This window comes from Callospermophilus lateralis, unplaced genomic scaffold, assembly GCF_048772815.1.
Source record: "Callospermophilus lateralis isolate mCalLat2 unplaced genomic scaffold, mCalLat2.hap1 Scaffold_1712, whole genome shotgun sequence".
Taxonomy (NCBI): domain Eukaryota; kingdom Metazoa; phylum Chordata; class Mammalia; order Rodentia; family Sciuridae; genus Callospermophilus; species Callospermophilus lateralis.
In genome coordinates this window covers 21083-33554 of record NW_027512784.1, presented here as the reverse complement: position 1 = coordinate 33554, position 12472 = coordinate 21083, and the positions used below count along the sequence as shown (strand labels likewise).

The 12472-nt window shown below is 44.2% G+C and overlaps 1 protein-coding gene across 1 annotated transcript; it reads left to right on the top strand.

Moving 5' to 3' along the window:
* The first annotated feature begins 11121 nt into the window (after nucleotides 1–11121).
* On the top strand, nucleotides 11122–12081 carry LOC143385762 (olfactory receptor 14A16-like). Its single transcript, XM_076841291.2, has one exon. It carries the CDS (start codon nucleotides 11122–11124, stop codon nucleotides 12079–12081), a length of 960 nt encoding a protein of 319 aa, XP_076697406.1.
* The last annotated feature ends 391 nt before the right edge of the window (nucleotides 12082–12472 follow it).

Here is a 12472-nt window from a genome sequence, read left to right as displayed (position 1 = left end):
AGATCAGGAGGAGGAGTAGAAGAGGAGGGGTTAGGACATAGAACGAAATGCAGTCTCTCTGCAGCAAACCTTTTAGTAGAGCACAAAGGAGAAGGGCAGGAATGTGTTCCCGCCAATCGGGATTCCGTCTGTCTGTGAAGTGTGGCTGAGTCTCTACATACTGCAGACATCATCCAAAAGGAGGTTGGAGGGGCTTCTTGTCTCTGAAAAAATAAAATAGAAGTCCACTCCTCAGAGCCCAGTCTATGACCTGCAGAGGCAAAGCCTTCTGTTTTAGAAGATGCTTGTTCTTTGTGCCATGTGTAAATCAGGTAAGAGGTCTCGTGTATTTACTTGCAGCATGGAATAATACTTTGGAAAACGCTAGCTATAATAAAAAACTAGGAATGGAACCCTGAACTGAAACTGCTCTCCAATTCCTTTGTATTCATCCAAAAGAACTAAAATTGGCCTAGTATAGTGACTCAGCCACATCCATTCACGTTTACAGCACGACTCCCAAGAGCCAAGATAGGGGATCAGCCCAGGAGCCTGTGAAGACATGAATGGATCTAGAAAATGTGGACTAATATGGCTGAGTTTGCTCAGCCACCAAGAAGAATGAAATAATGTTATTTGCTGTAGATGGATGGAGGTGGAGCAAAGGGATGGAAGTGGAGAACTTCATGCTGAGTGAAATAAGCCAGAGTAAGAAATCCAAGGGTGGAATGTTTTCTCTCTTATGTGGGTTAGAACAAAATAAGGAATGGGGCAAAGAGTGGGCCTCAAGAAGGGAAGCAGTGGGAGAGGAGGAGCTGAGAAATGAAATTCACCATACTATCCTGTGTACATGTGTAAACCCCCAGGGAAGGACGCCCTTAGGTTTATCTGCACAGCGCTAATTTAAAAAACAACAAATAAATAGAAAGAAGGCCATTACAACAGGAAGGAGGTCAGAGAATAGGAAAGGGGAGGGGAAGGGGAAGTACAGGGGGCTGAAAGGTGGCAGTTTAGTTTCATGCACATACTAATATTTCCAAATAAAACCTACTATCATGTATAACTATAATGCACTAATAAAATCATTAAAATTATTTAGTAAAAAAATTAGTGTCAAATTTCTAAAAGGAAAGTCTTATATATATACTTTATTAATTTAATTTAAAATATGGAATATTTAATATAATTCACAAAATCTTATAGACTGTACTTACTACAGAATAGCATATTTAGTTAACATGGATATATTTTACAAACAAGGGAAGATCAAAAACATGTACCTAGCAAATCTAAGGTTCAAACACATTTTTAAACAGCTGCTTTTCTCTGCATAGATGTGTCAAGTAGTGCCATAGTGAAGTTCTGGATCCTAATCCCTGTTGGGGGATGATGTCCCTCAAGCCTCATTTTTTAGACAGGACAGGACACTTGCTGTGATGCAGCAGCAGGAAGGTGCTGGGGAGTGGCCACAGCTCACCTCCTCCTGCAGGCCCATTCTTACTCCCAGGCCTCCTCACCTGAGTGACTGACAATCCTGACTCAAGGCTTAACTCTTCCAGCCAGGCCCTATGACAAAGCTCTGACAGCTGCCCATTAACAACACTTTCATAGGGAATTCTTATTCACTTTGGAAGATGGTTAAAGTTGGGAAATTTAACTTTATTCCAACATTCAATAAAATTAAAATACATCCATGCAAACTTTTCTCCACTGTCACCTCCTGTGGAGGAGTCCTAGAATTGCTTCCTATCCTCAAACACATTGAAGTCAAATTGAACACAATGAACATATTGAAATTAGAATACATAAAATTAAATTTTGTGGGATCTTTTATAAAACAGCTCTGCTAGGATCCAGGGAAACTGTCTTTGACTGAATGCAGGAACTTAACTTAAGCCCTGAGTCCAAGTGTGCGCACCAAATCCCTGCTCCTAGGGGTCTGGTTAGTGTCTGTTTCTTACTTGCTGTCTTCTCCCTCTGTGGGCCTGATCCTGAAGAGCAAGACAGGCCTCTTTTCCTGTGTGCAGTCTGTGCTCAGCAGAGAATAAAGGAGTGAGCAGCTTGAGTGCAACCTGGTGGAAGTTACCCTTAACACACTTTGCTTTAGACGTGGTTCTGCAGGAGCTCGCTCTAGTATTTCCAGCTGTGTGAGTGTGCAACCTCCTGCATAGGACAGTCAGGAACCCTGCAGTCATCATAACCCCAGGATGAAATATGCTTGTGACAGTTATTGAATACTATTGCCTGGTAGAAGCTCATCTGCTGCTCTGAGCCCTTCCTTCCCCAATTTACCCAAAGTCCAGAGAAGACATTCCCTATATGCTGCAGAACTACAGAGTCAAGGTCACAACCCCATCTCTGATTCCCACAGCTCCCCTCAGTATTCAACATTAGTAAGAATTGAAAGAGAATCGTTGGTCCTCCTCCCAATGGTCAGTGGGTAGGTAGAACTGGATTTGGAGAACACTAAAGAGCGTTGATACAGGTGAGGATGCTGCTTGAGTTACAACTCTGGGAATCTGTTGGAGGCAGTGCTGGAATTTTCCTTAGGACAGAGACATCTGTGCAATACTTGGGAAATGGCAACTTGCTCAGAGTTCAACCACTAGAATACCTATTGTGTGAGGGAGGTACCCCAGGGTCTTCTCCTACCTGGAATTCCTGATGCAGCTTGTCACTTAATTCTCTGTTAGATGCAAGGAAAAGTAATTCAAGGAGTAGTGTGTGTATGAGCAAGCAGCAAGGTCCTGGGGGAAACCAGAAGGGTATGAACTCTTGGCTGGTCAGGGATTCAGCAGTGGTCAGCAGGATGCCCACACCAGCTCAAGTCAGACACCCAGGTGAGTCTGTGGCTCCTGCTTCAAGGTTCAAGGAGCCGGGGAGAGTGACTGTGCACCTGGGCTGAGGCTAGTCCAGCAGAGCTGGGGAGAAGATGTCTCCTTTCTCTCTCCCTGAACCACCTCCCCAGTCCTCCCTCATCCCACGGGGACCTGAGGAACACTGGAAAGTGGAGGCCACCCCTGGGTAAGGGAAGAGAGAGATGTCAACTCCTGAGTGTGGGATGTATTCTTGGGTGGATGACCAAACATTTTAACCAACTGAAGTCATTTAAAGAGCTGCAGAAATAGGAATTAGCAGTGATTCCCATCTGGAACATGAAAGACTAGTAATCTAGAAGTAGGTGTGGAGGAGAGCAGAGTACAGTGGGTCTCACCAGGAGTCAGTGAATTTCAGGTGTTTGCAAATATTAGAAGCTCTGGAAATTAAGATTGTGTTGGTGAGAATTTCCAACATGACAACTTGTGCCTTCTGAACAGTAAAACATCATTCTCTTTCTTAACAAAATTAAACATTAACCAGTGTCCTCGAATACTCTGCTTTCTAGAGGATGCCAACCAACCAATGAAAGCAATGTTTTGTGGGAGCATGCTGCTGCTTTCCCTGGCCCATGAATGCATTTGTTCCCAAGGGTTAATAGCAGTTTGACCTGCCTTTCTGCTTCAATGTGTATGTAATTGCAAAAGAGAAAGCACTGTTTCCATTAGCACATAATAAATCATGAAAAACACATTTGAAATAATAATTTGAAACATGTGTGGCAACCCAGAGGGGAGCACCTCATGTTCTTGCACTTTCAGGAATCTGTGCACTTTCCTTCAGAGTGCTGCTAGGTGTTGGAGAGGGCAGGCAGGTGGCCCTGAACTAAAGATGCTCAGAGCAGAGGCACATTCTTCCTATGGGGCCACTGCTGTTTTTGTCCCTGGAATCCCACCTGCTACCGTCCTGCCTGAATTCATCCTCCCTGTCCTCCTATGATAGCCCATTGCCCCCTTCCGATGACTCAGGCTGCCTTCCACCCTGTACCCACTTCAGCTTTACAAGGACAGGCACAATCAGTCTTTTTTTTTTTTAAGAGAGAGAGAGAGAGAGAGAGAGAGAGAGAGAGAGAGAGAGAAAGAAAGAAAGAATTTTTTTTAATATTTATTTTTTAGTTTTCGGCGGACACAACATCTCCATTTGTATGTGGTGCTGAGGATCGAATCCGGGTGAGCGCGCCACCACCTGAGCCACATCCCCAGCCCCACACAATCAGTCTTTTAATTTCTTTCTTCTTTTTTTTTTCAAATATCCCCACAAAGACTATCTGCTGACCACAAACCACACAGAAAGACCATCTCTGCCTGGACCATAGCCAGTCATTCAAGGACTCCAGCCCTCCAGTGTCTTCATGGTTATGATGTCTCGAGTGTCCAACGTACTTGTAGATAATCTCCTGCTACACAGAATTCTATGTCTTCAAGGGCAGTTCTCTAAAAGCATCTGGTGCATTATCCATGGTCACTAAGTGTGAGCACTTCATATCTTTTCTCTGCACATTTGGGGTTTTCCGGAGACAGGTTCACCCCATGCTTCCCCAGTGTGACCTGATTCTACCACAGCAGTCAGAGGTGCACATTAAGCAAGTTGGTCCCCAACTTCTTAGGTGTGTTTATCAGAGGCAGTGTGCATTAGGTCATAATTCCTAAAAATTTGGGAACCTAAAACAGGGTCATTTGTGGACATCTTCAAGAAGATCATGATAGTGAAACACCTGTGAATCTTTATTCTCATCTTTACAGGGGAAGAGCCATTTGATGCTTTCAACATTCCATAACAGAGTTGAAGTCATTTAAACAGCTGCAGAAATAGGAATTAGCAGTATTCCCATCTGGAATATAAAAGACTGGTAAACTAGAAGTAGGTGTGTTGTGCTTGTGCATAGCTGGTGTGCAGATGCAGCAGTGAATTTGAGCTCTGATTGGTTGTAAAACAGAGATAGTACACCGATTTTTATCAGAGTCTGTCTAATCTCTAGCCCTGCAACATTTTATAATCAATGAAAGACAAACTAAAGATGTCACATGCAGTGAGACAACCATGAGGTTTTGTCTCAGTTAATCAGATCTCGCACGGAGCAAGAGTTACTTTTTGTATGTAGACACATCCAGGTGAGGGCAGAGCAGAACCTCCTCATCAGCAGGTCAGCAAGTCTTAGGGAGGAGAAGGCTGGAGATGGTGGGGGGAGTTGGTTGGTTCTTCTGCATGTCTATTAAATAACAAGTACTGACCTTACTTCACACCAGCAGGGAAAATGAGATAATGGGATTGGAGCTCTCTAGAGAGTTGTCCTTGTACCACTCCCTGGGTATTTTATTTATAGATACTATGGCCTGAGAATTTCTAGGGGCACCTTGGGAAATTTGAAAGACATTGAAACAGAACAATTCCTGGAAAACAAGGAAATGTCAGTTAGTGAAAGAAATTTTAGTAAAATCCATGGTAGAGGTTGATAATGCAGGAGTTTATATGGCTGCAGAACAGGAGCTTATGGGGCCCTGTGGAGGGTCTATCAGATTCTAGGAGGGGAGGTGCTTTGATGCCGCAGTCTCTGGCTGGGCACAAATCACGAGTCACCACACAGCTTGTAGATTCAAACAGCAATTCTTTATTCCCGAACTCACACCGGCCGTCTACAAACACGTTCTGGGGGAATCCACGGTCTCTGCCCAAATCCACTCCACATGGGCTTCTGTCTCCCAAAATATACTGTCTGACCCTAAGCACTCAAGAGGAACTCAGCAAATCCAAATAGGATACGCCCTATTCTAAAGGGGGAACACCCTAATCTCCTATTATGCTAAACCGCCCTATTCTAAAGGGGGAACACCCTACTCTCCTATTATGCTAAACTGCCCTATTCTAAAGGGGGAACACCCTAAAAACGGATCCTGCCTGGTCCTTGAGCAAGGTCACCTTTCAGAAGTCCTTCCACTAGACAGCATGGGAGTAAGCTGGCAAGGAATTTGTCATACCTACTTGGCTGATGGCTCCCAGCATCTCCCCCCTTCTGATTAATTAAACAACAAGTAATGTGGCTTAAGGACCGTGCCTGGTAGGTTGTCCAGTTCAACATATGGCTCTTACCCGTCATTGGAAAACTGACCTTTAGGCATCAGCCTCCTGTCTTAGGTTGATACCACTGCAACTGGATCATACCCGTCACTGACTACCGGTCCAGCATACAGCCATACTTGTGGATAGGTCTATGCACCAGTGGGGGGGTGAGGTTCTTTGCCTCACCTCTGTTGGCCCCCAAATTTGGCCTTGGTGCCAGTGGGGGAGTGAGGTTAATGTGGCTTAAGGACCGTGCCTGGTAGGTTGTCCAATTCAACATATGGTTCTTACCCGTCATCGGAAAACTGACCTTTAGGCAACTGACCTTTAGGAGTCAGCCTCCTGTCTTAGGTTGATACCACTGCAATTGGATCATACCCGCCACTGACTACCGGTCCATCATATAGCCATTGGCCCCCAAATTTAGACCATCACTAGTAGAAGGGAGGAGGATACAGAAATGCCATGACACCAAGCCAATTGACAGTTCCTTTGGAAAAATTGCATCATTGGTGACACCTTCAGCAAAGATATGCCAGCATTACCACAATTAACATGTGGTGTGCTGGCACTTAGGTATGCAGACGATTTAGAGATTTACCTATGTACATACACAGGTGTATGTATGTATGTGCATTAATAAATTCCACAAATTAAAGTCTCTCAGCTGTTTTCTACTTTGCCAAAGAGGGTGTTTCTTGAGTGGTGCTAAGAAATTTGTCCTGTAGAATACAAATATGAGAGAGAAGCACACAGCTGAGCCTGTGGTGTGTGCAATGAGCTAGGGAGGAGTGTCACAAATTTGAGTCCACTGTGGATAATTTAGTGAGCCCGACTCAAAATGTAAGTTTTTTAAAAAGCAATGGGGATATGGGTCCGTGGTAAAGTGCCCCTAGTTCAATAACAAGTACTGCCATAATTTTGTTATTTTAAAATATAAGATGTGGGATGGGAGATAGTGCAGATTTGTTTACAATCAAATTAAGTGGTTATCAGCTTGTAGGCAATTGTTAGAACAATATGAGGTTCCACTGAAACCTCATAGTAACCTCAAAGCAAATACCTTCAGTAGGAAGGAAAGTAAAACATGCAAAGGTTACCAGGACAGAAATATCAAACTGCAGGCAGGCAAGAAGAGAGGGTCAATGTTAGAAATCAGTCCTCTCCTGTCAATGATTCCTTGAGTGTAAGTGGATTTAGTTCTGCAACCTGAACAGAGGGGCTGATTTATGAAACTATGAAGTTCAATTATGAGCTGCCTCCTGAAGACTCACCTCACTGTGAGGACAGAGTGAGGCAATGGCACAGGGAGGGTGCTGTATGTTATGAAGGCCAAAGAGAGCAAGGGCAGCTGTACACACCTCAGCCAGACTCTAAGGACAGGCAGAGGTGAAGTCCAGTAATGACACGCCTTCAGCTCCTCAAGAGGATGTAACACCCAGCACACATCATGTCACACACCCATGCAGGGAAACACACATCAGGGATGGGAAGGCAGGAAAGATTAGTTCCCTGACAGCATGGGAACTGAGCACCTCAATTTCCAATATGCACAGGTTGCACTGCCAGCAAACTAACAGAGAAATACTAGATTGGAAAAACACTTCAGGCCAAGTTGGCCTAGCAAACATGGAGAGGTTGTGCCATGGAAGAGCAACAGAGCACATCTCCTCCTCAAGCACAGACATAACATTCTGGAAGGCAGATTCCATGTTAGGGCACAGCACAGGAACAAGTTCAGGAAGATTACAATAATATGTGGTTTCCTTTGAACCACAGTGGCGTGAGAGCAGAAACTGAGGACAGGAAGGGATTTGGAAAATCACAAATGAAAATACAGAGAAATTTTAAAATACACTTCTGAACACCTAGTAGGTTGATAAAACAGTAAAAGCCAAGTCAAGTCTAAATACCGTGAGATGGATAAAAATGGGAAAGCATCATGCCAAAATATGGGGGTACCTCCAAAGCAAACTAAGAAGAGAGTTTACAAGGAAAAAAATGAAAGTATAAAAATTGCAAAAAAAAATCTCAAGTAACTAGGAAATAAATAGACTAACTCATTCCAAAGTTAACAGGGGAAATAAAGAAGAGGACTAGAGAGTCTGAGAGAGAAAGAGAAGAAAAAGAAAAAGATAGCAAAGCAGAAATAACAGAATACATTATACAAATAACAGAATTCATTAATACAAAATATTAATGAGATAAGTATATTTTTGAAAAAGAAACAAAACCAACACATCTGTAAGTTGATTAACAAGTAGAAAGAAAGAAAATCCAAATGAATGCAATCAGCACTGAAGGGGAGAGCTCACATCCTTTTGCAGGACGCAAAGCCCTACAGGAAAGCAGCATGAAGGAATACATGCTGAGGGGCAGAGGAGGAGTCTTGGAGTGAGGAAAGGAACCACAGGCTCATGCACTTGCCCCAGGCCAGGACAGAAGAACCACAACCTCTGCTCAGACCAGCAATGTGCAAAGGGGAGGAATCTTTGGGAAGTTTCAAAAGAGGCATGAAGGCACCTTCCTGAAACTTCTACCCAGCAAGGTATTGAAAGACTGCAGAACAAGCACGTGAGATAAAGCAAGAACATGCATCCATATAGGACAGAGAGAAGAGAAGTTCTCATTGTTTACCGAGGACACAGGTAATATATATAATTCACACACAGGCACACACACACACACACACACACACACACACAAATTGCTAAATTGATATTGCACTTTCAATAAAGTTGACAAATACAAAATAAAGATTCAAAAAGTTGAAGTATGCTGTAACCAAACAGCAAACTATCATAAAAATGAAGATGAATAACCCATTTATAATGGGTACAAAGCAATATGTAGTGATAAATTCAACCAGAAGGTTAAAGAAGTTACTGAGAATTAAAAATTTTCATTGGAAGAATGAATGCATTATAATATTTACACAACCAAAGGTCTGCGGATTTAATGAAATCACTGTATAAACTCTCCTTTTTCACAGAGAATAAACCATTTTAAAAATCATGTGAAAACACACACACATACACACACACTCACACACACACACACTAGAAAGGAAATAATGAGCAAAACCTACAAAGCAGGGAAAGCATAAGACCTTATTTCTAATTCTATCACAGAGCTGTACATAACTAAAATAGCACAGGACTTGGAAAATCTGGGTCATTTGGACAGTGGACAAGAACGGAAAGCCAGAAATGAACCTACTCATAAAGAGGGAATTGGTTTTGAAAAAGCATGTCACTACTGCCATGGAAACAGGGTAGTGATTCCAATAAAGAAGGTCGGGCTAGTCTCTCCGGATTTGCAGAGAAAGCAAGGTCGTGACCACAGACAGCCTGGTGAAGGTGGATCTGAACTTGACAGCAGCCCTGGGGAAGCCTCACCCCGGTCTCTCCCACAGGTACCTCAGTGACTGATGGAGTCCGGGGGCCTCACTGGCCTCTCTGGACCCTACTCCAGGGTGGGAAGCTGCTCCTTGAGAGAGCTTTCAGGGGAGAGGCATTGTGGCCACATCAGGAACAGCTAGGTGTGTACCTCAGCCACTGGGGGGAGCAGGTGACAGTCACAGTAGAGGCAGCATCTCCCTCTGGACCCATGCCAAGCTCAACCTTCAGGTCAGGGCAAGAAATAACCCCCACCCTCCTCCTGGTGCTCACTCCTCTCCACAGCCCTGTTGACAGCACAGGCAGCAGGCAGCTCAGGGCTCCGCACCCCCAGAGGTGAGGGAAGCCACAGCCTCTGCACCACCACCAGTAAGTTCCCCAGAGCCTGCAAGAGCTTTGTACTGCTCCCACGTCCTGCAGGAGAAGGCCTTTAGTGAGTTCCGATTTTCCCTTAGACTGTGGCTAACTATAATTTTCATAAGGCTTTTATAGGTCTGGAGAAAATTCTTATCCAAATGTCCTAATAAGAAATGTTTTTTTTTTTTGGGGGGGGTGATTAGATGTCAATTTTAAGATCTCTAAACCTAGTCTCCTTAATACAGATGAGAGGGCATAAAACAATATTTTCTATGCTAATTTCTAAAACATGAACTCAGGATTTATTTCAAAGACTCCACTGTATTGTAGAATTTTGGCTTAAGGATATAGCAATATTCAAAGCAAATATCAACAATCTCATCATGCAAAACAGGATACTGACAACACTGTAATCAATGAATAGATTATTGAAAATATAAGGGAAAGTTTAATTCACTTATGAGGAAGAGAGTAAGACATAATAGAAAATAATGGTGAGCTTAATAAAGATTTGTTTAAATTGCCAATATGTGACCACTAAAAAGAACCAAGTAACAGTGACCTTCAGTGATACAGTATCATTCATGAACAGTTATTATTGTTGGTTTTGTGACAGATGAGGATGCTGTGAATCAGCATTTAAATTAAAGGCTGGCAGGAATTTCTGCCTCTGTCACCTTCGTATTTTTGTAGAAATATTTCTCAAAATGCAGGCTACAGCCGTCCCTCCAAAGAAAAAAAGAAAGAAACAAAAATCAGGAAAATAAAAGAACATGAAACACGAGTAGAAAGGTGAGGAAACAAAAGCCAAGAGCAGGATCTGGGTTAAGACGTTTAATCAGTCACCAAGGTGACCAAATGGACTCAGAAAAGTAAAAGGAGGAGGAAAGCACATTCACACAGAGAAGACAAAAACACACATATTCTTACAGAAACTGACACAGTGGAAGAATAGTAGGAATCAAAGTCCATTGACTGGGAAATAAGGTGCAAAGCACCTGGGACTAGCCAGGGCACGTGAGTAGTGGACAGTGCACATCCTTGTCTTCACTCCTCACACTTCAGCAGGACCATTCTCTGTAGGCCTGGGCTGCTTGGCCCTGCTCCTGTGACAATGTCTGTGTGCTGCTGCATTCCATTAGGACATTCAGACTTTGTGAAGGAAAAACTCAGAAAACATGATAAGACACCATGGAAAATGTGATCAATGAACTGGAATTTTATAGAAAAACTTTATTGTTAAAGCCAACATTGAATCCCCTTTCCTGCCAAGATGTCTCTCTCTCTCTCTCTCTCTCTCTCTCTCTCTCTCTCTCTCTCTCTCTCTCTCTGTCACATACACACACACACACACACACACACACACACACACACACACGTTAAATAGGAACAAATATCAAGCCTGATCTTTCCATCCAACTTGCCCTTTTTATTGCAGAACATTTCATCAAGAATGAACAGAACGTCAGGGCTCACGGGCTTCCTTCTCCTGGGTTTCTCTGGCCCATGCAACCTTCAGCTCCTACAAGCTGGGGCTTTCACTGCAGCCTACCTGGCTGCCCTGGTGGGGAATGGCCTCACCATCACCATCACCTCCCTGGACCCGGGCCTCCATTCGCCCATGTACCTCTTCCTGAGAAATCTGTCCCTCTCTGATATCTGCCTCATTTCTGCTGTGGTGCCCAAAGCTGTCACCAACTCTGTCACCCACTGCCATTCCATCTCATTCCTCGGCTGTGTTTCCCAGGTCTTCCTGGTGCCTTTCTCTGCAGTTGCAGAGCTGAGTCTCCTCACAGTGATGTCCATGGACTGCTATGCCGCCATCTGCCATCCCCTGCACTATGAAGCCATCATGAGGAGGGACACCTGTGTGCAGATGGTCACTCTGTCCTGGCTCAGCAGTGGCTTTGTATGTGCCATGCACACTGTGAGCACCTTTTCCTTTTCTTACTGTGGAAACCGTCAAATTCAGCAGTTCTTCTGTGACATTCTGCAGTTGTTGGTTATTTCTTGCTCCCATAACATGACTGCAGAAGTCGTGCTCATCTCCATAAGTGCCATCCTGGACACTGGCTGCTTTGCCTGCATTGTTGTCTCCTATGTTTTCATCTTCTCCACTGTCAGGCAGATCCCATCCACAGCAGGGCAGGCCAAAGCCTACTCCACCTGCCTCCCCCACCTGGCAGTGGTAGTGCTTCTCCTCTCCACTGCCTTCACTGCTTACCTGAAGCCCCTCCTAGGATCCTCCTCCTCCACTGACCTGGTGCTCTCTGCAGTCTACATTGTGCTGCCCCCGTCCCTCAACCCAGTCATCTACAGCCTGAGGAACAAGGCCATGAAGGCAGGATTGGAGAATCTGGTCACCGGAAAGCTCCTGACAAAGCAGCACATCCTCCTGTTCCTCCATGGATAGAGCAGATCCCTCTCCATGTTTGTGCATGTTCCAGGCTGCTCTAAGCTGCCCTGTTCTTGTCTCAGGGTTCCTGCAACGTTGGTGCTGATCGTGATCCAACTGGAGTGAAAGACGCTGACAGGTTATCACTGAAGGGGGGCCTGGTCTGACACACTGCAGTCCAGGAGAACTGCCAGAAGGGCACTGGGGGTCTGCCCCTCTTCCCATCATGCTCTCTTGTCTTCAACTTCTTGGATAAAATCATATATCTTGGGTTCAGATATTTCAAAGTTAGTTGTTTAAATGTCTTACTCAACTAAGGCTGTGGACTCTCTGGTGTCACTGATTGAAAGCCAAAGAGGAAACGTGCTATGGGTGACCTCAAAGTCTCCTGGTAAATGGGCAGGAGGTC